This window comes from Misgurnus anguillicaudatus, chromosome 8 (genome assembly GCF_027580225.2).
Source record: "Misgurnus anguillicaudatus chromosome 8, ASM2758022v2, whole genome shotgun sequence".
Lineage (NCBI taxonomy): Eukaryota > Metazoa > Chordata > Actinopteri > Cypriniformes > Cobitidae > Misgurnus > Misgurnus anguillicaudatus.
The window spans coordinates 30,317,779-30,342,913 of NC_073344.2; the positions used below are offsets into that span (position 1 = coordinate 30,317,779).

Sequence of the window (25,135 nt, forward strand, 5' to 3'; positions counted from 1 at the left end):
ATAAAGGAATAAGGTGAGGTGGATTTTAGCATGTTGACCTTTGGTTGTCTTTGGTTCGCAAGGGCCTTACCTTAATGAAAGTTTATAGGATTTTTGTTTAAGCATCCGCCAGGCAATACCACGAATCATATACATTAATGCCTTTGGCAGATGCTTTATTCCAAAGCGACAATATGTTAGGGTAACCATACGTGCCATTTTTTCCGGACACGTCCTAGCCAGGATTTTGGGTGCCTCCTCTGGAAGTCGCATTGGGCGGCTGCATACGTCACGTTAGACGGTTTATCTATTCAGAACCTGAAATAGATGACGTATACAGTCGACAAATGCGACTTCCAGAGGACGCACCCGAAATCCTGGCTAGGACGTGTCCGGGAAAAATGGCACGTATGGTTACCCTTAAAATCAAACCTACGATCTTTGCATTGCAAATGCCAAGAAAAATAAGTTTTGGTTATTCTCAAGCATTAAAATCAAGTTTTCCTTTTCTTAAAAATAGATGCTCCTTATCTCATCACTGAATCATCTAATAACATCAATTATTGATCCTGTATAGCTTAGTTGCATTGCGTTAGCTGCACGCAAGGTCATGCGGGTTCGAACCCAGATGGGGTGGCATGGGGTTAAAATAAGAAAACGAGGCAAATTTATATCATTACATAAGAGCACGCTCAGCAGTATGCTCACGCCCTCCAACTCTCTCCATAAAATGCAGATGTTGTAGTTTTGACTACCGACATACAGTTAGACTACTTATGGTCTAGACAAAGTCGAGTCTCGGTGGGGTGTGATGACATGAGAGACTTGCAACAAATGACGGTAATGTAGTCGCAGCACCAATAGTCTGCTTGATGCAATCAATGTACAACATTGTTTTGCATCAGTTCGATGCTAATGAAGTTATCTCACAAGCACTCGGCCGCTGGGTCTGCCATTATGGGATAATAAACCCATCGTTTGGCAATGACCAATGAATTATGAGATCTAATAAAAATGAATATAAACTCTAACCGTTTACATTATTTGTGATAAGATTCTTGAAACAAAGGGCAGTTGAGAAAGACACATTATGAAAGAAAAATAACTAGTTAATTTTTTTTCAGTTCATGCATTAGGGTGCATATGACCAGTGCAATTACAAGCAAGTTTTTTGGGCTTTATAATAATTTTAATAAATGAGTGTGCTCCAAAACATTGACAAATTTCACATTTAGAAGATGATTAATATGAGCATAACTTACAGTCTCTCACTTCCACCAAAACAGATCAATGATTTTGATGACGTCATTCTGCACTTCAGCTTCTCATCAGATTCCAGGCTGTGAGGTGAACTACTAAACAATATTGGCTATTTAAAAATGGGGAGGGGCTACTCAATATGCCCCGCCCTCTGTTTCTGAATAAGGCACTGAATAAAGCAGCACATTTTAAAGCAAGTCTTTGAAGTAAAAAATACCAAAAAAATCCTTATTTTTATTATAATGTAAAAAATGACCTGTGTCTTATTACTGTGTTTACAAACTAAAAACTAAAAACACCACGTCTTTGAAATTATTGTATGGTTTAAAAACTACTGCAGAATGTATGTAGCATCATATATTCACATTTTTTTAAGGATAACTGGACATTTTCACGTGAAATTTATCAACATAACACGATGTTTCTTAAAATAAATGAACTTTACAGGAACAATAATAAGCAACGCGTTTGAGGTTCGCTACCTCGCGCTTGCCGTAGTCGTGTGCTTTGTTTCTACCGGAGGGAGTTTTGGATCATGTAACGCATCTGAGGACTTCACTTTTCAAAGTTAACATGTCTCAACAATTTCAAAACGTAACTTTGTCTCTGACTCTACCGATATCATGTCAGATCTGTCTGGGAAAGGTAACGAGCTTTAATTCTACACGCTTAAACGCGGTGTGCACGAGGACTTTGTTTATGAACGTTTCTGCATTGCTGTCTTGATTTCAAACGTCAGTATAAGTACACAGTGTGCGATATATTAAGCATTAACGTATTAATCATGTTAGTTGCATGCAAACATGCAAGGAAATGTATGCATATCAAAGAGCTGTGGTTTAGAAGTCGTCCTATAACTTCCATACCAGGGTAAAACAGCGGAAACGGACCATGGTTTTAGTAACCATAGTAAATTGACATGAAAAAAAGATATTGCTTTAATAAACCATAAGAATATTCACAAATTTACAATTGTCTCACTATAATTTAACCATGGTATTTGTAGTAAAACTAGTAATACATAGTCATTCCGCTAAACATGGTTACTAAGTTACAAGTTACACTTTTATTTCACTAAAACCACAGTAACTTACATTGCAAAAAGTTTTTTTGTTATTGAAATTAAATAAAATATACTTTGGATTTGTACACTTTCTGGCATTACCCTTAAAAATGAACCACAGTTTTACTATGGTAATCGTAGTAACCTATTAATTTCAAACTTACTCTGGCATCTGTATTAAAAAGTTTAATCATGAAATGTAGTAAATATGGAAATGAAAATTGTAATCGATCTGCCATTCATCCCACATGAAAAATGTGTGCTTCAATATTTACTATAGTAAACTTTATAAATTGTTGTATCCCAGCTAACAATTTGTGGTTCTTAAAACATTACTCTAACGTTATTTTTTAAGGTTTGTATTTGATTAGCCATGAAAGTATTCTTTACGAAAACAGAACGTTATTTTTAGGTTGGTAAAACGTTATCCTAACATTAGTCTGACATTTAGTGTAACGTTAGGAGAACGTTTTACTATCCTAAAAATACTACATTGTTTTATCATTATCATGTGGGAGAATTACTACAGCTTTATCATTATAAAAATCATGGTTAACTTTAGGTTGCTAACGTTGGTGTAATGCTAGGAGAACGTTTTACTAACCTAAAAATACTACACTGTTTTATCATGTGGGAGAATTACTACAGCTTTATCATTATAAAAATCATGGTTAATTTTCCTTAAGGTTGCTAATGTTGGTGTAACGCTAGGAGAACGTATCTAAAAATAGTGTTAGGTTATACTACACTCTTTTATTATGTGGGAGGTTAAGCAGTCATGCATTTACCTGTTGTTTTGTTGTGTCGCATCACAGGTGCGTCAGCCCGTCATTTGTTGCAACAACCACGTGTTCTGCAACAGCTGCATTAAAGTTTGGCTGGAGAAGAACAGCCAGTGTCCAACATGCAGGGTAGCCATCACTGCAGAAAACCCCTGTAGAGAAATCATCGGTAATAAAACATCACTTATCACTATAACAGTGTTATTCTTCTGGAAGTTAAAACTGTAAAAGCTGGATTGTTAGATAATTACACTTTAGCCTGTGGGAAGTGAAGTTAGTGAATCTTGGTTTCAGTGTGAATGGATTAAATGTCTCTGTTTGTGCTGACAGGAGCCACAGCTGACGGTGAGTCCAGCGAGAGTTGTTCTTTTAAGAGACGCCTCAGAAGGACTCGAGGAGAGCTGCTTTTCCGTGAATATGAGGTACTTTCACTAAAAAGCATTTTTGTTTGAAACGTTGAGGTGGACCATATTAACCAGGGGTGTAAGAAAATATTGATATATGTGATTATCGAAGTATTTTGTTTGGCAGTACAGTATCGGAAAAAAGCAATATCGAAAAAAGCATACAAGAGTAATGGCAGTTACTTCATTTGGAGTTTACATCCCGACCACTAGATAGCGTTCTACTTATTTCTGAACTTAAACAATGACAGGAAGTACTAGCATGAGCGCGCCACGATTTTCCCCCCTAAAGTTTGCAAATGGTGGTGTGTTCCCAATGACAGCTTTCCTAAAATTATATCCTATTATATGCTCAAAACAGCCCAATATACCACCCTGCTTCACAGCACCGAAATGTATCGCAACATATCGCACCACAACCCGTTTGTATGATGTACCGTTCACATCGATACACAGCAGTAATATGAGTGCCTTTGAGCAATTCCAGCGTTATGGATGCGACAAAAATCAAAACATAATTTATCAATGTATTTATTACCAATATTTCTTCCTAAACCCCTGATGAGTCCAGACATCAGAAGAATATCAGTCTATACTCATGTTTTCTATTTTATAATTTGTATATATGTTATGGATGTGGTATGGATTTTTTGGGAGACGCGTACTTTGTTGGAATTCTCCGAATTACTAGAAACAATACCCAAAAAATGGAAAATGGGCGGCTCTTCAAAGTACAAATAATATTTCTTTTGTTTTTATTTTTGTGTGCGCATTATAAGGAAGAAACAATATTATGGATGCGACAGTTCTGAAAGCACTTACATAACTATGGAAAATAATATGAATTTTTTTTTAAAAACTAGGGTTGCATACCGATTAATCGTGATTAATGTATTGCAGAATAAAGGTTTTCGTTTACATATACATCACATATATTTGTGTGAACTGTGAAAAATAATTATGTATATATAAATATGCACACATGCAAAAAAAAAATTATATAACAATATATATATTAATCGCGATTAATCGTTATACAACCCTATTAAAAACTTAAACAGAGACAATGCACTGGTATTTAAGCCACCAAATATTGACATCTGAAAACTTTAATTTTATGGTAAGGTTGACATCGAATTGCTTCTTTGGTATTTTTTAATGGCTTACGTTTATGCCACAGCTTGAAAACCTAAAGAAGCATACAACCGTAGTATTCTTACACTGAATTGTACGATAGTGATGGGACGTTTTAATTATAGACAACATTGAACAAAACGTTTTTGAACAGGTCCATTTAACACTGGCATATAAATGACCTATAGATAACAAACCGTAATTAAAAATGACAAAACTCTAAAACTGTGTTAAAGCGATACTCCAGCCAAATATCACAATTACCCCATGATTTACTCACCTTCAAGCAATTTATCATCTTTCAGACGAACACATTTGGAGTTATTTTAGGAAATGTCCTTGCTTTTCCAAGCTTAAAATGGGAGGAAACAACTTCTGACCTTGAAAATTGCATCCATCCTTCACAGAAATAATCCACATGTCTCCAAGGGGTCAATAAAGGTATTTTGTGGGTTATCGATGCAAAATTGTAAGAAAAATATCCATATTTTAAACTTTATAAACTACAATAATAACTAGCTTCTGGTAATGACGCCATTCAGTGTGCAACGTACCCATGGCAACAACTCGTGTGAGTCCAAGATGGCTCCGTTACAGTTTATAGTTTAAGTTTAAAATATGGATATTTTTCCTCCACAATTGCATTGATTACCTGCAGAAAACCTTTGAAGCCGTGTGGATTATTTCCTTGATTTCTACCATTATAAAGCTTGGAAGAGCAAGGACATTTACTGAAATAACTCATATGTATGGTCATATGTATCTCGGATTGCTTGGAGGTAAGTAAATTATGGGGTAATTTTGATATTCGTACCCATAAAGAAGCTGCGAAAGCGGTAAGATTTCTTATTAATCGCCTGTTTTGCAGGATGAAATCGAAACCCTTGTGAAAGAGAACGAGGAGTTGAAAAGCAAAACCCTGAGCCTTGAGATGCAACTTAAGACCGCTTTGGAACCGACCCCCGTCTTGGTTCCTCACACTGAAACCAGCACTGTTGACCCCAATGTTCTGGAGGAGTCGACCAATAAGCTAAAAGCTGCCAGTGACCTCTACAGGAAAGTCAAACAGGATCTCGACAGACTAAAAGAGGTACGATGACCGCATTTAACTTTTTCAAAAAAGTACAATATAAATGCAACCTCATGGTAATTCGTACAACCATTTGCTTTCGCCCCTGTAACATCGGGTTCATTATTGGTTTTTTTTTATTATCGTACGTTTTTGTATGACCCACTTTGTACGAATTCATATGCTTTAGCCAACTCGTAAAAAATCAGAATTAATTAGCCGTGATTTTAAGAATAAAAGCAAAACATTGATGGATAAATAGATATGCTTTATTTGTCTCCAAATGGAGAATGTGAAGTCCCAGAATTTCTCTAAACAGTACATAAAGTTTCCTAGACCACAAAACATGTGGAAAAGTGTTATTTGTGCACAACACCGACCCATGAGTTGCTCAAAAATACAAAGAAAACTATTCTGAAAGCAACATGTTTCTTTCCCTCAGGCTAACAAGACTCTACGGTCACAGAATTTTGACCTGATCCAAGAAAATATGCGTCTGAAAGCTGAAGTTGACAGCAGATCTCCGCAAAAGTAAGTATAGTGAACCATCTAGAATTTCGAGATGTATTTTTTTGCCATTATTACTTGGCTAATCTAACTGTATGTAATAAACATGTATTGATACTTAAGGACTAAGGTCTGTCTGTTTCCTTTGAGATTCGGCAGGTACACAGTTGCGGCTCTCGAATCTAAAATTCATCAGTACGAGCGGGACGTGGCCCAGCTGAAAAGAGCTTTGGAGCGCAGCGATAAGTATATAGAAGAGCTCGAAGCCCAAAACCAGAGGGACAGACCTCAGTCTGAGGAGGGCGCGTGCTCCGGCAGCACCGCATCTGGGGGAACACAAAATGTAGAAGTTGAAAGGATCACCCTGATGCGGAGGAGCCTGAGTAATATGGAGGAGACGTCTGTTTGTACAGACCTGGACCGAGAGCGCACCGAGCTTCCCAACAACCACGCTTGCCTCCTGACAACTTCAGATGTGGGTTTTTTAGGAGGGGCCTTGACTCCTCAGAAAGATGTTACGGTTCCCACTACGCCTTCCTCGGCCCTCAGATCTCTCAGCTTGAAGAGTCCTGGGGTTTGCAGTGACAGAAAGTTGGTTCTCAAACCTTTGACTTACCTGAGAAGACTCACTTTTGATGATTGTCCGAGTTCAACCAGCACAGCCTCGGTCGACCAAAACCCAGGACCCTTCCAAGTCAACACGGGCGCTCCTTTCATTCAGAAAACCTCTATGAACTCCAACAAAGAGGTGTCGTGTGGGGGCTGGATGGACTGCGGTTCTGAGCTACCCCAACTGGATGAAAACAAAGAAAAGTTCAACACATCTTTAGCCGAGGACCCGACGGGCAACAGCGAAGCTCGCATGGACGCGGCGTACCTGGACAAGATCTCCGAGTTGGACTCCATGATGGCTGAGGGCGAGAGCTCCAGCAGCCAGGTCTCTCGCCTTCCCCTAGCATCTTCATCATCGCCCCTGCCAGACTTTGATGCCGCCCAGATACCAGAGCTGGATTTCTGTAGCAACCTCTTAGGTGATGCCGGAACAGAAAGAGAGAACGGGGCCACATCGCCGGCACAGGTGAACACCAACAACGCTTCGGCTTCTGAGGGAAACGTTTCATTTGTTGACTTCATGGTGGAACATCCTGGACAATCCACCAAACGCAAGTGTCCCACAGGATCGTCCGTCTCCAGCCCCTCCAAACTTTCTAAACTAAAGTAGAAGCAGAAACATTTCAAATATTTTCCAGTCTCCATTTGGATTTACTTTTCAGTGAATGTTTTGTGGAAGTACAGATTGTGTGTTTTCTCAGGATTTTTATTACAAATTTATCTTGCTGTTCATTATAATGACAGCAGTTCTGAAAACATCTATAAACTGAGGATCTAAGTGCTAGCGTTAAAACATTTTTTACCTTTGAATGCTTTGGTGATTGTTCAGAATGATGTTGAAGTGCTGACTTGGTTTTGAATTGTAAAAACAATAAATTCAATTGAAGCATACAGTTTGAAATAAACTGTGGTAAATTATTTTTGGAATTATGTGTAAACATGCATCTTGTATACAAAAATAGTGTGTAGCTTTTATTTTTTAGTTTAAAGTGGTTTGATGATTAACTCATTTTAATATTAGCATGCAAATGCAAACACCTCTCCATGTTTAGTGGTGAATTATCTTTGTGTCGTCATCACCAGAATACTAAACAAAACCATTTAATATTCACCCAGTCATTTAAAGAATTAATTAATCTTGTGTATTAACACTTCATTAGATCAAAAAACGGTTAGGACATTAAATATTCATGAAGTGATTAGAGTTTAGTGAAATATACATGATAGTTAAAGTTGCGTAATAACTCAGCGCGTGACACCATGACGCGGATAAACATGAATGATATTTGAACACTAACCAGATGAAATAGTGTGATATTATTTAGTATTTACTGTAGTAGTAAATGATAGGCTACTAAAGTGCGTTATATTCTAGTAATTGCTACACTTTGTTAATGTATACTATTTGTGTAGTATTAACTACATTGATTAAAACATTTAGTAAATAATGCAGCGGACTTACATTAATATTTACTATAGTAAAGTTTAAAAACTAGCATCTAGGAATTTTCAGACAAATTTTAATGTTGGAAAGCATACAAGCTCTCCTTAAAAATCTTTTTTTAAATGACTGAAATTTCGATTTTTTTACAGATTTTATAACTACAAAGTATAAATATAATTGTCTATTAATTGTTTCATTCTAAACTATGTTTTTATTTGTATTAATCTTATATTTATTTACCTTATATTTATCTAACATGTAAAAATAATATGCATGTATAAATATTTAACATTGACTAATTATTTTCAAAATATTTTCGATGCTAAATATATTTTTTATTCAATTTTGAACCCCGGTCGTTTAATCTCTGATTGTACAGTCAGCCTTCATTTACATATGAATTGTTGGTGGTTAAATTTTAACAAAATTCACAGGCAGTCAACCACACGCTTTATAAACCTGTCAGGGCAGCGCGCATGCGCGCGCGATCCACAGGTGCGGAAGCCTCCCTCTCTTGTCAGGCCGGTCCGGTTTACAGCGCGAGGAAGACGGGAGATGAAAGGAGAAAGTGGGAGAGGCGATGAGGAGAAGAGAGTCAATCGCGCTTGTCTCGCGAGAATAGGCGAGGCTGCCGGACGAGATGTGAGGGACTCAGGTGTAAGAGCGCTCCTCATCCGCGCATAGCGCAGCCAAACGCAGACAGACGCGCTACAGGCATCTCCGCTTTACCAGCGATTGCATGTGAATGACCGCTTGAAGAGGAACCGGATCCTTGTATATTTGTTTTGTATTTTCCAAGCTTTTGTGCACTTTATCCGAAGCGGATCACTGGCAAAGATGATGTCCATGAACAGCAAACAGCCTCATTTCGCCATGCATCCCACCTTACCTGAGCACAAATACACAAGTCTTCACCACTCGAGCTCGGAGGCGATCAGGAGAGCCTGTCTACAAACTCCACAGGTAAACGAGCTGCAAACTTCTCTTCTTCTTGTCCGGTTTCTCATGTGCGCTCGAGGAGCGCGAAATAATAAGGAACGCTGTGAGGCACATAGTAGTGCATTAATGTTTTTTTATGTATTCCACGGCACGTCTGTGATCGTTTCTGAATGCGCGCTTTTCTTGTTAATTTTTATGACTGAAAGATTCTGAAAGGGATGTTTACTGTTATGTGTTGACACTGTTCCCCTGCTGATATATCTGTTTTCTTTTTCTTTTCTCCATCTCTCTCACTCTCCGAATGCAGCTGCAGAGCAACATCTTTGCCAGCTTAGACGAAACGCTCCTGGCCCGCGCCGAGGCTTTGGCGGCAGTGGACATCGCCGTGTCCCAGGGTAAGAGTCACCCGTTCAAGCCCGACGCCACGTACCACACGATGAACACCGTGCCATGCTCGTCCACGTCCACCGTGCCACTCGCCCACCACCACCATCACCATCATCACCACCACCACCAGAACCTCGAGCCGCCCGACCTCATGGAGCACATCAGCTCGCCGTCGCTGGCCCTGATGCCCAGCGCGCACGAAGGGGCCGGTGGAGGCGGCGGAGGGGGTGGCGGAGGTGGTCTGATCTCCACCTCGGCCCATCCGCACCCGCACTCGCACATGCACGGCTTGACCCACCTGTCCCACCAGGCTGCTATGAACATGAACTCGCCACTCACCCACCACGGGCTCTTGCCGGGCCACCACGGCGGTGCGCATCAGGGCGCGCCGGGACTCGCAAACAATGTAATGTCCTCTATTAACGACTCGGACACGGACCCGAGGGAGCTGGAGGCGTTCGCGGAGCGTTTCAAACAGAGGAGAATCAAACTCGGGGTGACTCAGGCGGATGTGGGGGGCGCGCTGGCGAACCTCAAGATCCCGGGCGTGGGCTCACTGAGCCAAAGTACCATTTGTCGGTTCGAGTCTCTAACTCTGTCTCACAACAACATGATCGCGCTGAAGCCTATCCTTCAGGCGTGGTTGGAGGAGGCCGAGGGCGCGCAGCGTGAAAAAATGAGCAAGCCCGACATTTTCAACGGGAGCGAGAAGAAGCGCAAGCGGACGTCCATAGCGGCTCCGGAGAAAAGATCTCTGGAGGCTTATTTTGCTGTTCAGCCTCGACCGTCGTCGGAGAAAATCGCGGCTATTGCTGAGAAATTGGACCTCAAAAAGAACGTGGTGCGAGTATGGTTTTGCAACCAAAGACAAAAGCAAAAGAGGTTGAAATTTTCTGCAGCTCACTGATGGACTATACTTCTCGAACAAAAAATTAATTGTTGGACTGACTTTTGGGGACCAAGGAACATCGCTTTGGCTCTGCTGGTTTTCAAATCCGCGTGCTCATGACAAATATGATTATTACTGTTTTATTCATGTGATCTCCTGTTTCTTTTCACTGTACCGGTGAATGTAAAGTATGCAAATAACAGGTAATCCAGATGAACTGCATTTCAGTTGTTGCGAGGCTTTTTATCGTCACGATAAAAATTCAAACATCATTGTGAAATTAGTTAAACCGAGCTTTATTTTAGCGAGATATGTTTTTTATTACCCAATGACATTGATTCCAAATGATGAAAAATAGCCATTGATGGATTACCTCATATCGTTTCATTCTATTCTAATTTATTTATTATTTATGAAGTTATTTATTTTCAACACATTTGTGTATTTATTCGTTCGTCATAGGGAACTGCTCTATTTTTGATTATTAAATGTGTTTATCACAACCTTACTGATTAACTAATGTTATCATTCAGTGTTTGAAAGGTTTCATACAGAACTTAAAAAGGAAAAAGGATACGAAAGTCTCTTTTAATTAATGAGTGCGAAATAAAGGTGGCAACCACCGCTCGTATTTGTTGAAGTTGCACTGAAATTTACTGTTATTTAGATTGGTTAGATATATTCAAATGCTTTTGTATATATATATATATATATATATATATATATATAAATATATAGATACAAATGACACTTGCTCACCGTGCAAAACTCAATTTTCCTAAAAATTTGTATTCGTTTTATTTATTTTTTGTTGCAAATCAGAATTCTTCCTCTGCCGTTGGTGGCGGATATTAGTTAAATCGCATGATTAAAACGAGTATACTTGCAAAGATAAATAATTGTCCTACAATATAATTTCGTTGGTTTGTATACTTTGGTTTGCAGTGCAAACATTCTATGCATTGAGAGAAAAATACCAAGCACTACATAGAGTATCTACTGGTAGACCTTTGTGAATGGTGTAAGTCACTGTTTAATTTCTGTATTCACATAAAATCACAACGTTGTTTGTCGTGGTAATTGTCCGGGAAAAAAGAAGCTATGTAAGTAATGATTTTATTTTGTGCACAAGTATGTTTACAAACAGCGGCCACGTGCGCATCACGAGACGCCTCACTCTTGTCGTACCTGTGCACCTGTCCCACGGTCTGCTGTCTTACCATCTGAACATCCAAACTTTTATTTTTTATTCTGTAAGCCAAATCCAGCTGCAGGGACACACGTCCCGGCAATCTTCTAAATAAACTATGGAAAATTGAAGTCAAGGCTGTCATTGGGGTGTATTGGATATTTACAGCACAGACAGAGAGGTGGACCACCTTTATTGGCAGGCCTACTGTCACACGTTTATCTGCATTATAAGACGGTTGTTATTTAGATACGCATTAAGAATAAATGCATTCCTGTTTATAATGGTTAATAAAAGCGAAACCCAACATTTTCACCATATTTCACATTTTCATAGCTCTCTAAATATATTCGTTTTCTAATAGTATTAAGTGCACAATAAAATTCGCAATACGCACTATAGTTTCCTATTACATGGAAAAAGTTTGGTGCCAAAATTAAAAGGCCAGACTGAAATGAAATACGTTTCTCCCAAAAGACTGGAAGTGGGGAGGGGTCACACTCGGGTAAATTTAATGGTGCAAAATTCAAGCCTCGCTTGTTTTAAGAGAGACAAATTGACCCAATAAACTTTCTTTCCTGAGATTAACCCCTTTCTTTCGTTTCTTCTCTTTCTTACGGCGATTTTGATTGGCTACCTGATCTGCGCAAATGTTTAATATACAGTCATTACGCGTGAAAAGCATACATTATTTATACATTTTATTTTCGTTTATTTCCATGGTCTGAAATCCTTATCTACATACCGGTATTCATGCATTCCTTTTGACCAACGAAAAAGCAGAAGATTCGTATTTTAAAGAAAAGTATTTGGTATTTCGGAATATATATGAAACGACAAAATGGTGTTAATTACTCATAATAATAATAATAATAATAATAATAATAATAATAAAAAATACATGTTGATAAATGTCGCACTATTTTCGGCCTTGATTCTACATATAGTATTAATTTTAAATACCCTACTACGGTTTATTAAATAATTCATGCTCTGTGGTTTGAAAAATTAATAAACGAAATACAACAAGACACTAATTAAAAACCCCAGTAATTGTTATCGGCGCCCTAATGGGATCTTTCTGTGTCAAACAAATAGAGTTTTTGCCATGTACACGTCTGCTAAATGAGGTAACATAAGCATGCCATTACAACTCCAACTAAAATAATTCTGCGATTCAGAATCTTCTCACTACCACTACACCGAATTTGAAAAGGTCTTTTTACGCATCCGAACTCACAATAAACATTTAATGAAGCTTGAGACAGGCCGTCTCCAAACAGTGTCAACGTGTGTTTAAAAAAGCGCATTAAGAAAAGTCTTTTGATACGACCCCACACTGACAAGCGGAAAGTGTCTAATTTCTCTAATAAGTTTGTTTATTCATAAAAAAAAAAACAATGACGCTGCAAATCTTTCGCAGTGTAATATTGAAGAGAAAATACAGGGGGAAGGGGTGGGAGCTTTACATTTTGCTGCCTTTAAAAAGATATGTTATATGTAGGTGATGCAATATTAATCGCGCTTTGCTGATATAAAATGCAATATTTTCAGACAGCTATCGGGGTTTTTCAGGGAAGCGCTTGATGAAAGCAGGTCGCAGCTGCAGTGCTACTGGAGACAGACACATTTATTGCTCCTGTTTGGCTTTTGGCAACGGAGAGAGGAACGCAGTTGCGTGAGTATATGGACATTTTCTTTGGAGTGAAAATGAATGCTATCATTTGAATGGCACAGTTTTTTTTTCAATCTAATCATTCGTTTTTTTGTCGGTCAGAATTGCATGCTGTCTTTTTGCGATATATGGTTAAGTTCGTTCGGTTTTTTTCCGTTTTCACATTAGTTTAGAGCGAGTTTGTTATACAACTTGACTCATCATAGCTGAGTCACTCAAACTTTTACAAAGATGCTTTATTAAATTCAGTCGTTCAAAATCTGTTTCAAACAGCAATAACCAAAATTACACTCAACGAAAATTACAATTGCACTTGTTTCATAGGTAGTATTTTTATTTTATTTTAAATAGTTTTTTTATTTGGCTTGGCGTATGGTAAGCTATTTTTTCTTTACGCACAAAGAAAAAACGTTAAATGTGTTTAGACAAAATGTCCTTAAAATCTAAATTAAAAGGTTAAATTAATCAAATAATTCAATAATTCAAACATGAATGCATCGACCAAATTCGAATTAGAAATAACTAATAATTTCTTTTATTTAGGCTACTTTTACCAACGCATTAAAGCTAAAGCGAATTATTATTGTTATTATTATTTTGTAATTTAATTTCCATATAATGTTTGTTTTTACTTTTATGTCCTGTACTTCTGTTTTACTAATCTCTCTTTTATATTTATATATAAAACACACAATAACTTACACACACATAGGCTTTATTTAACGCCCCGGAGAAGCGAGAACGCGCGCGGGCGCGCACTGTATTTCAGCACCACGAACAGCTCCCGCGCAGATTGAAGAATGATGCATTATTGAGAGTCTATATCAAACAGCTCTAGGGTGCTGCTGTCTTTCTGCCTGCTCTAAAGCCTCTAATATGTTAATGGCCGGAGGGGATGCCGCAGGTACAGATCCCAGCTGCTTCATGAGCCATATGTCAGCCGGTTTGCCTCGTGGATCTATTAATCAAGAGATACTTCATCAACACAACTCCACAGCATCCCACCCTTAAAGTTCAGCTGCTACAAACAGCAACAACAAAAACACCGGCGAGCAACACAAACGCGCAGGCGGATTCAAAAGGATAGGGAAACAGGAGTGATGGGGGAAAGTTAAAAGATGTGAGGGTGTCAACAACCTCTTTACGCAAGTAAACGCACGAAAAAAAGAGTTTGATCAAATCAACCTGTGATGAAACGAAAATTTTGTTAAAATAAGATTTTCTTGTAGAAATCCACCTGGTGACTGCATGAAAGAACATATATTTTGTCAAAGCATTTATTGTATGTTCATACAAAATTACTAGGATAAATAAACTGAACTTTATGTATTTGTGTTACTTTTATTTTTAAGCTATTTTACACCAAACAAACGAATTCAAATCAAACGATAATAATTACCAATTTTGAACGAAATGAAAGAAAATGCTGTCGGCCGATGATTGAATGTTGAGTTATTGCAATATCAAATATTGTAATTAAATTACATTTATATTATTGTTAAATCTATAACTAAAATGACTGGATAATTATATGCAATTTAATGTTGCTACTTAAAAATCTAATTAATATAAAAGTACAATGTATTTTTTAATAACGCTAACAATTGTTATGTATTTATTTTAATGGATGTAATTAGTAATTTGGCCACCAGCGACCACCGCATTCGGTTTAATGGGAAGCACGTGCAGACAGAGCAAATTCACGGCTCTATATTGGTTATAACAATGTCAATGAAGGATGGCCTGTGGACTGAGATGTCAAACAGGGGGCTGGGGTGCGAATCCTCCGGATCTGTGTTCATTTCCAACTTGTATTTATTCAGTGATCCTCCAGCGTTGAGGGTTGCCCGGTTGTTGACACAAGGCATATTTCAATCACATGGGGTTCAGTCAGAGCGAGAACCTATTTGTTTAATAAATCCGTCATTTAGGTAGAAAAATATTTGATAAGCAAGGTTGACCCCCTTCACTTCCCAACCGAGCGCGTTCACGGCTATACACGAAATAGAGGTGAAAGTGTTTATGCAGATCAAAACACGCCGCGCGCTCTCTGCATTTATCCGCGCATCAAATGGCGCAGACACCTTGACTCCAAAAGCAAATGCATCCTTCAAGAACAAACTGACAGAAATTAAAGAGCCTGCAAGGTTTCTGCCAAACAATATTTGAGCACGTGAGAATTGTGGGCTATTCTCAGTCTCCCATTGGATTGTTAGAGTAGCTGTCAGTCTGTTTCTTTATGAAGGGCCGTATAAATGTCAAGTGCCCTCTCTCATCCTGTCTCTTTAACGCTCTCGTGGCCCCGGGCCCTGCACTTTTTGACCTTCTATTGAACACACTCGCCCCTCATCATTATCCTCATTTTGCCTCCGGAGTTCATCGTTTGTTCCTGAGATCCCTCTTCAACAAAGCGTGGAGATATTTACAAACCACCTCTGGTTGACGCTGTTTACAAATGGGCCCTTTAAATGGAGTGCAAGTGTGAGAATGTTTTTAACAACATTGAAAATCTCTAAAGAAATGTTATATATTATAGATTTTACATGTTTTCCATCGTGCTTACAGGGATTGCAGTAAACAGCCTTTGGAGAAACAACACGAACAAACAACAAACCAAATCTCAATGGTTTCTCATACGGCAATGAGATCTCAAGCATCTTACCCATGAGAAGAAGAAAAAAAAACAGTAATTCCCAGATAAGATCTCAATGTCTCATCCTGTGCACAAAGAAGATACATTTTCAATATGAAAACATCCAAATGACTAGAGATATGCTATCTTTCATTTAATGCAAAATGTAGATAGCTCTTACAGTACATGCACACTTTACTCATTTGTGTCCATTTATTTCTTTTCAATCCACAGAAAAGCCATAAAAACTAATTTTCGGTTTATTTGCAGGTTTGGCTTCAGATTATGTTATTAATGCGACAAAACTGCATCATTATTGGCCGTTAAGTGACAGTATACATCTCATGTATAGTCTCCGACAAATCTTCACATGGGAAAAATGGCCAGCTGATCATTTATCCCAATTAATGGCTTATCGATCACAGATGTCTACACGTAAAGGGTAAAGATAGCTCTCTAATGCGATACATTATGCATGAAACACATCCCAAACAAGATCTGACTGGATGGGCCAACACTGTGTCACTATAAACTCATCCAGTCGTCACATTTCAATCTGGATAAGCGTGAACTAGCAACTCGGCCCGTGTCGAAGTTTGAAACTTTGTGTGCGTGCTAACAGGCTTAAAGGCCATGCGTGTGATTGTGTGTGTGTGTGTGTGTGTGTGTGTGTGTGCATCGCAGACTGAGATGAAGGCTTGGTGTTTGTGTATACGTGTGTGTATAGATAATGAGTGAAGCGGCCTGGGCCACCCCTGTGCTCACCACCACACCATCAAATATTCATCAGTGTTGATTAAACAAGACACCGGCCCCAGATCCAGTGGCACTAGAATGCCAAACCATATGCAAAAGGACAAACGAAACTGGATGGAGTGTCCTGCAGTCTGAGGTCAGCAGCCGGACGTGACGTCAGAAGCCTTGGAGACGTGACCTCAGACATTGAGATGATAAGGGTGATGGGAGAAGGAAACAGAAGTGCAAACAAGAAGTGAGATGAAGGATGGGACGTGTAAGAATAGTTGAGCAGTTGATAAAAAGTAATAATAGTAGATTAATTGAAGAAAGGGCAAAAACATTGGACACTGGTTCGTAAACAATGACATCATTTTCATTTTTGCATGAACTGATCCTTTAAAAAGAACACAGCAAGCGAAAGCATGGAGACTGAAGACAGCTGCAAACTTGACAGGACAGGGGTCGTGAAATTGACGGGTGGAGAAAATGAATTGAAGGAGGAAGAGAAGAGAAAAGAGGAGAAGAGAGGAGAGGTCGGTCACTCCCGAGCACATTAAATATTTCATGAGATGTGTGTGGTTCAGCAGAGACAGGAAAGAGCGTGGTCAGAGAGGTTAGCCCAACTCATTTACAGCACCAGGACAAAGAGAGAGAGAGAGAGAGAGAGAGAGAGAGAGAGAGAGTCACTTAGCATACTTGCTCTTACATTACGGCACCCTATTAAAAGAATCATCTCAAAATCTTACCAGTGGTGCTTGTATGGGTAAGAGAACCGCAAGCTTAAAATTCAAAGCATTTTGACTTGATTACCTAGCAACGCCTTAGCAAAATTCCTTGCAACCATATACAGTACAAGTACATATACAACCATCCCTCCAACTTCCTTAGCAACCACACAAATGCCATAGCAACCACCCATAGCATTGCCAGTGAGTACCAGTGACTTCCAAATGACCAAGCATCCCTTTTATAAAAAATGCAAAAATCTAACTTGGAGTTTTTACAGCATTTTTTAATCAGTAAGTTGAACTCTCTGACATCATTCATTCATTTGTGCATAAATTCATATCGAGCGCATGCATTATTAAATGATATTTTAAATATTTGGTTGGTTATTAAAGAAGAACTTCATGAATAATTGACGGCGACGCCGATGCCCGTGACAGAATAACAGCGTTTGTTTTTGATCTGTGACAGTTCATGTGCCAGCGCAATTATACCCGGTTGATCTACGAATATGTTGCTGTACTGTAAATGTAATGAATTCATGAGTCAAAATAAAAACTAAACAAATGGAGAATTGTTTCTTTTCTCAATGGATACTATTCACTGTTTAACAAATAAATGATTCATTACTATATTATCTATTAAACTGTATATACAGCCATGGAAAAAATTAAGAGACCACTTCAAAAATATTTACTATTTATGTGTTTAAGTACACTGTAAAAGAAAATCATTGAATCCACTTACATTTTTAAGTTTCATCAATTTGAAATTACAATTGATTTTTTACTTTCTTGACTAGTGAAGAGTTCCTGTAAATTATAAAAAATAAGTTGAAATAACTTGCGCTAATTCAACTTTATTTTTACAATTTAAACCAACTCCTCACTAGTCGAAAACGTTGAAATGAATTTTAAATTTAAGTTGATTAAAATTTAAGTGCAACAAGGCATCATTTTGTTTCATTCTGTCAACTACAGACAACATTTCTCCCAAATTCCTAATAATAATAATAATAATGTTTTTATTTGCAGAAATCTGAAACAGGAAAAACTACCAAAAAGATGCAATGTTTTCAGATCTTGAATACTGCAAGGAAAGCAAGTTGCACAATGCATTTTAGGAATATTGCAAAAATGAATATTTGATGGAATAACCCCTCTTTATTGTCACCACTGAGATTTGCTTTTGTTTGAATTCAACAGACACTGGACTGAAATGGTCACAATACATGTAGAAATTATGATAAAAGGCAAAACTGGAGTGGTCTCTTAACTGATCTCCTAAAGGGCACATATTATGCACAAGATATAATATATGTCTCAGGTGGGCCTAGCATGTGTCTGTGAAGTTTCAGCTCTCAAATATCCCACAGATAATTTATTATAGCATGTCCAAAATGACCCTATTTGGGTTGGAGCAAAAAAGCCCTGTTTTCATGTGTGTACCTTTAAATGCAAATGAGCAGCTCCTCCCTCCCTTACCAACATACAGTGAACCCTTTTAGTTAAAACAAATCTGATTCCTGTGAATACAGTCTGAGACGATAGTATCTTTAGCCACATTAGCGCTACAACGCACTAGCAAACACATTTAGTAAAGCTTTTGGGTACAATTAACCAGTTAGTGGTCGTAGGCGGTGCTTCATCAGTGTGATGTCACATTAACAAGATAATCAAAACAGCATGTCTAACAATACTGCTTTGGTTTAACATGGATTGAAAAATAAGGAGAGGGTGGATTTTTTCAAGGAGTCTCTTAATTCTCGGCTGTACATGAGTAAAGCTTACGTTTACAATCTCCAAAAAAAGGTTCCTGAAAGGTTATTTGTCAGGCTGTATGTTTCCATAAATAACCTTAAATGATTAATCAATTTTCTTAAGAAAAAAATCCAGATAATTTCCTCACCACCATGTCATCCAAAATGTTGACGTCTTTTTTGTTCAGTCAAGAAGAAATTAAGTTTTTTGAGGAAAACATTCCAGGATTTTTCTCATTTTAATGGACTTTAATGGACCCCAACACTTTACAGTTTTAATGCAGTTTAAAATTGCAATTTCAACAGAGCTTGAAAGGACTCTAAACGATCCCTTCTGACGTTGTTATGTGCGTTTCACATATGTCACACGCGACCTTTTGACGTCATTACGCAATTATGTGAGGTCTCCCTGGCGCGTCACACGGATAGAGGAAGATGAGAAGTTGTGGTTTAAAAGTGCATATTTTTGACAATCGTTTCAAAATGACAATCCAAAGATGACAATCGTTTCTCTATATAAGACTTTCATGCCTCGTTTGGGATCATTTAGAGTCCTTTGAAACAACAATTTTAAACTGCATTTAAACTGTTACAGTAAGTGTTGGGGTCCATTAAAGTCCATTAAAATGAGGAAATCCTGGAATGCTTTCCTCAAAAAACATAATTTCTTCTTGCCTGAACAAAGAAAGACATCAACATTTTGGATGAAATGGTGGTGAGTATACTATCTGGATTTTTTTTAAGAAAATGGACTAACCCTTTAAAGGCCTATTCATTTTCTTAAAAGAAAAATCCAGATAATTTAAGAGCCCAACATTTAACACTTGACTCAACACGTAACAGTTTTTTTCAGCGGAGTTTCAAAGGACTATAAACAATCCCAAACGAGGCATAAGGGTCTTATCTAGCGAAACGATTGTCATTTTTGACAAGAAAAAAATATATACTTTTAAACCACAACTTCTCGTCTAGATCTGGGCCGGGTTTCCCAAAAGCATCGTAAGGCTAAGTTGATCGTAAAAACGATCGTACGAATCATCTTAAAATTACGGGCCGTTTCCCAAAAGCTTCGTAACTTAAGTAGGACTTGAAAATCATCGTAGATCTACGAGTGCTCTGGAGTAATCGTTCATTCATAAGTGCATCGTAAGACAACAGAGTTACAAGGTCACCTGCAGGACAACCAGCAAATTGCACTCCAGCGATGAAGATAATGTAATGTTTTAAATATATATTTATTGATTCTTCTTTGTTTATTTGTTTAAATGACTTTAATATAATATATTTAAAATTAAAATGAGAAATAAAATTTAAATTACTAAACATAAATTAATAAAGAAGGAAAACAAATTTGGTAAATTTTGGTAATAGTTGGTACTAGCAAATTGATAAATGGTTCCTACCGATTGATTCTATAATTAATTTACAGTAAAAATAATTGTTTTCAAAAGAAATGGCATCTGATTAAGGAAAGCAAATAAATATGTACGGTACAATGCAATAATCCCTAATAATAAATAAACATGGATAATAAAAAAACTAATAATAGCCTAATAATAATCTAAACTATTACATAAAATGCAGAAGGCATTTCGCAGTGGAAGAAGTCCTAACTAAATACGGAAAAGAATATTTCATTATGCATAAATTATAAAAACATTTAAATAATTTTAAACAAATAATTGTTTAATGACTAAATTTTATAATATTTAGTCATTAAACAATAATGAAAAATATTATAAAAAATATTAGTGCACATCGGTTGAAGATCATTAGCCTAAACAAGCTTCTGCTACAAATTCGAGTCATTCTATAGGTGACATTTTAGCACTTGACAAATGGATAGCGACTCGTAAGTAGCACTTAAAACCCAGCTGCGAATGATCGTTTTACGTTCATCTTTGGGAAACGCACGTAAATTAACAACGAATGTTCGTTAAGTAGCTCGTAGAAAGCGCTCTTAAGAGCTAAGTTCAATCGTTATCGGGAAACCCAGCCCTGGTCGTGATGCGCCAGCGTGACCCCACGCAATACGTCAAGAGGTCATAGAAGACGAACGCGAAACTCCGCCCCAGTGTTTACAAGTGTGTTGAAAGAGGACGTTCCGACGTTGTTGTATGTCAACTGATACTAATTAATGTCTTTGTGTCAGTTTATTGTTTACAATGGTCCACAAATGTGGGTTTTATAAATGTAACACGTGACCTCCCTACGTCACTACGCATTTACGTTAGGTCGCGCTGGACCAGACCTAGACAAAAAGTTGTGGTTTAAAAGAGCATATTTTTTATTTTTCTTGTCAAAAATGACAATCGTTTTGCTAGATAAGACCCTAATGCCTCGTTTGGGATCGCTCATAGACCCCTGAAACTCCCTTGAAAAAAACTGCCAAGTGTTGAGTTAAGTATTAAATGTTGGGCTCCATTAAAGTCCATTAAAACGAGAAAAATCCTGCAATGCTTCCCCCAAAAAACACAACCTCCTCTCGACTGAACAAAGAAAGACATCAACACCCTGGATGACATGGTGGTGAGTAAATTATCTGGATTTTTCTTTTAAGAAAATTGAATATTCCTTTAACATTCAACAGAACCTTTCTGATGCACAAATAGTGGGAAATGGTTCTGCAGATGATAAAATATAAGACATGCTTCTTTTAATAGCCATTGACCAAAGATGCATTTTCTACAGCACCCTTGTGAAGAGCCTTTTCCATTAACTTTAAAAATGCGTTAAAATGAAAGGTCTTCACTAGCATAGCTTAAAAAGTCTGTATGTGCATGAGCTCACTGACAACTAACATCTTGGTGCCAGACTGAAATATCATCCATTAGATCCTGTTACACACTTGCGCACACACACAGGAATACACTGTAGATATATTCAGAAAAAAATCTTTGCACAGTTTCTCTATAGATCACTCAGCGAGTTAAACACAAATTAGTTGTGACAAACCCCTCAGACTGAACATTCAGACATTTTTGGGCAAATATAGCATCATTTTCCCAGCACTTCTCTGCTCCGCTCTGTCAAAACCAGGGCAGTTGTAACAGTCTGAAACACACTCACACACACACACAGCTGCAGTTCATTTCCAGTCATTTTCCTCTCGTCTTATCAGGCCGTCATCCTGACAGACCGTCATTGATTAGCATGCCAGTTCTGTGTCTGTCCGAGACGGCCGCGGGTCATCAGGAGTGAGTTCTGTCTCTAACCACGGCCCACCAGGGAAACCTTGAGCCCCCCCCTGATGTTTAAGAGTGACAGGTGAGGCTGGAGACCGGGTGAGCTGGATTTGCCCCCGCGTTCTCCTAACGCCTGGCCGATCTGATCAAGCTGTCAGGGTGAGGGTAGAGAATGAAGGTGAATGAGGGGTCAGATCGACAGGAACAACATCATCTGACACAGCTACACGTATCTCTGATGCACAACTGAACACATTTGTTCATGAAATTAAGGAATCTTACAACTTACAGTGGATATAAAAAGTCTACACACCCCTGTTAAAATTGCAGGTTTTTGTGATTTAAAAAATGAAAACAAGATGAATCATTTTGGAACCTGTTCCAACTTAATTCCGTACTTCCAACCTATATATTAAAGCTAATAACAATAAGAAAACTTTGGTGGTGAAAAAATGGCAAGTAAAGTTGTACAACAACCAGGTTGCATAAGTGTGCACACCCTTAAACTAAAACTTAGTTTAAGCACCTTTAGATTTTATCACAGCATTCAATCTTAATGGGAATGTGTCAATCAATTTGACACTTTTGAATTTGCAATATTTTGCCATTTCTCCTTTCAAAAGCATTTTAAATCTGTCAAATTGGTTGGGTGTCTCCTGTGCACAGCCCTCTTCAGATCACCCCATAGATTTTGGATGGGATTTAGATCCGGACTTTTGCTGGGCCATTCCAAAACCTTGATCTTGTTTTGATGAAGTAATTCCTTTGTTGATTAGATGTGTGCTTTCTGTCATTGTCATGCTGTGAGGTGAAATTTCTCTTCATTTTAAGTGTTTTGGCAGAAGCCTTTAGGTTTTGGGCCAAAATTGACGGGTATTTGGAGCTATTCATTATTCTATCCACCCTTATTAAAACCCCCAGTTCTAGCTGAAGAAAAGCAGCAGCAAAGTATGATGCTGTCACCTTCATGCTTTACTCTGGGCATGGTGTTCATTTGGTGATGTGATGTGGGTTTTATTGCGCCAAATATATATTTTGGTATAACGGCCCAAGTTCAACTTTGGTCTCAATGGACTATAATATATTATTCCACATGGATTTGGGATATAGAAATATTTGTTTTTACAAACTTTAGATGGACTTAATGATATTTTTGATTAAAAATGCTAATGGCCCAAACATGAAGAATTCAGGAGATTTTTGTCACATGTAGGGAGCAAAAAGTACTTGCCAGATATTGTTACAATTCTTTTAATGTTGCTGTAGGCCTCTCGGCAGCCTTCCTTACCATTTTTTTTCCTGGTTTTCTCATAAATTTTAGGTGGATGCCTGGTCTTAGTAATGTCAATGTTGTGCCATATTTTCTCCACTTGTGGATTATTGTTTTTATAGTACTCCATGGTATATTCAGTGTCTTGGAAATGTTTTTAACCCCCTGTTGATTGATATTTTTCAACAATGGGATCATGTACCTGCTGAGTAAGCTCTATACAGCCAATGGCTTTTCGAGTTGGATGATACTCAGAAAAATCCTTTAGGACCAGGCACACTTCATTAATAGTTAAAAAGTAATTTTAATTGATGAGAGGTATGTACTACTTCATATTTAACTTAAGTCTAAATGTGATTGGTTGCTTCTGAACACTGCCACAATCACTATTGTAAAGGGGTGTGCACGCTTGTGCAGCCTGGTTGTTGTGCGGCTTTGCTTGCCATTTTTTCACCACAAAATAATTCTTAATGTTGATTACTTTGGTGTATGGGTTTGGGGTGGGGAGTTGAGTTGGAACAGGTTCCGGGGTGATTCATCTTGGTTTCATTTTATAAATCACAAAAAAATGCAATTTAAACAGGGGTGTGTAGACTTTTTATATCCACTGTACATCTCATTCGTCATTTTTTCAAGTTTGCTCATTTTGCAAAACTAAACAAAAGTGTGGTTACAGTAGTAAACTGAACTGAAACATGTTATTAATGATTTATTAAAATGCACGAATGCATGTTTGCATGTTGTGCATGAAGTATAAACTTTGGAAAAAATTTAAGGAGGTTTGGCAACAAAATATATGTGACACAAAGCTTACTAAGTCAATACCCACTTAAACAATGTGGTTATCAAAAATTATTAAATATTAATAAATGATAACATTGCTTTATTTCCTAAGCTTTTTGTTTATCTATGCATTTATTGCATTTCAGAAAAAAACAAGCATTTCATGCAATTTGCCTTTTTTTGCTAAAATAATTTGATAAAAAATACCTAAACCAAGTGCAGTGCTTTTACTAAGCTACTTCATAATATCAAATCTGCATTAAAAGCAAATTTGGTTAAATATCCCCTCCGGACATTACTTTTGGTGACTACTGTAAATGAGGATGAAAAACGAACAGATTAGGTATGACGTAATCAGGACCAAACAAATACTTGCTGTCAAATGGCCATTTAATCAAGTAATATTTTGTATTCAATAAAGAGTTACCAGATCCTCACTACCATCTCTGTCTTTCTCTTTCCGGTTTCTGTCCATTACCCAGAGCTCAAACAGGGAAACCACTATTGATGTATGTCTTGATTGCTCTGATTGACTGTGGTGGTGCGTCGTCTGTCTAAATTTACACAACTGCCCCCCATATTACTGCCCCGGACACCCTCACCCGCACACCACCTCTAGGGGACAAAATCCACACCGCCACACGTCAAAAATGGCCCCATCCCACATCATCCACTTCTACCCCACTTATTGACCATTAAATGACTATAG

General features: G+C 37.8%; 2 protein-coding genes and 1 long non-coding RNA gene across 3 annotated transcripts in view; 2 read left to right on the forward strand and 1 right to left on the reverse strand.

The window, feature by feature from the left end:
• Positions 1 to 3,230, reverse strand: part of LOC129450133 (uncharacterized) — a 64,144-nt gene extending 60,914 nt beyond the window's left edge. Inside the window, exon 1 of the long non-coding RNA XR_008646260.2 lies at positions 3,091 to 3,230. This is a non-coding gene — a long non-coding RNA (uncharacterized lncRNA). The remainder of the gene's footprint in view (positions 1 to 3,090) is intronic.
• obi1 (ORC ubiquitin ligase 1) lies at positions 1,718 to 7,701 on the forward strand. The gene is made up of 6 exons (XM_055212618.2): positions 1,718 to 1,884; positions 3,118 to 3,253; positions 3,415 to 3,506; positions 5,491 to 5,712; positions 6,134 to 6,222; positions 6,349 to 7,701. Exons 1-6 carry the CDS (start codon positions 1,813 to 1,815, stop codon positions 7,418 to 7,420), a joined length of 1,683 nt encoding a protein of 560 aa, XP_055068593.2. The 5' UTR covers positions 1,718 to 1,812; the 3' UTR covers positions 7,421 to 7,701.
• Positions 7,702 to 8,775: 1,074 nt separating this feature from the next.
• On the forward strand, positions 8,776 to 12,235 carry pou4f1 (POU class 4 homeobox 1). The gene is made up of 2 exons (XM_055212619.2): positions 8,776 to 9,217; positions 9,501 to 12,235. The coding sequence occupies exons 1-2, from the start codon at positions 9,092 to 9,094 to the stop codon at positions 10,485 to 10,487; spliced, it is 1,113 nt and encodes a 370-aa protein (XP_055068594.1). The 5' UTR covers positions 8,776 to 9,091; the 3' UTR covers positions 10,488 to 12,235.
• Positions 12,236 to 25,135: the final 12,900 nt, after the last annotated feature.

Coding starts and splice junctions, on each gene's coding strand:
- obi1 (XM_055212618.2), top strand. CDS start 1,813: ATGTCTCAACAATTTCAAAACGTAACTTTGTCTCTGACTCTACCGATA. Junction 1,885..3,117: donor GTCAGATCTGTCTGGGAAAG/GTAACGAGCTTT, acceptor GTCGCATCACAG/GTGCGTCAGCCCGTCATTTG. Junction 3,507..5,490: donor TGCTTTTCCGTGAATATGAG/GTACTTTCACTA, acceptor CCTGTTTTGCAG/GATGAAATCGAAACCCTTGT.
- pou4f1 (XM_055212619.2), top strand. CDS start 9,092: ATGATGTCCATGAACAGCAAACAGCCTCATTTCGCCATGCATCCCACC. Junction 9,218..9,500: donor CCTGTCTACAAACTCCACAG/GTAAACGAGCTG, acceptor CTCCGAATGCAG/CTGCAGAGCAACATCTTTGC.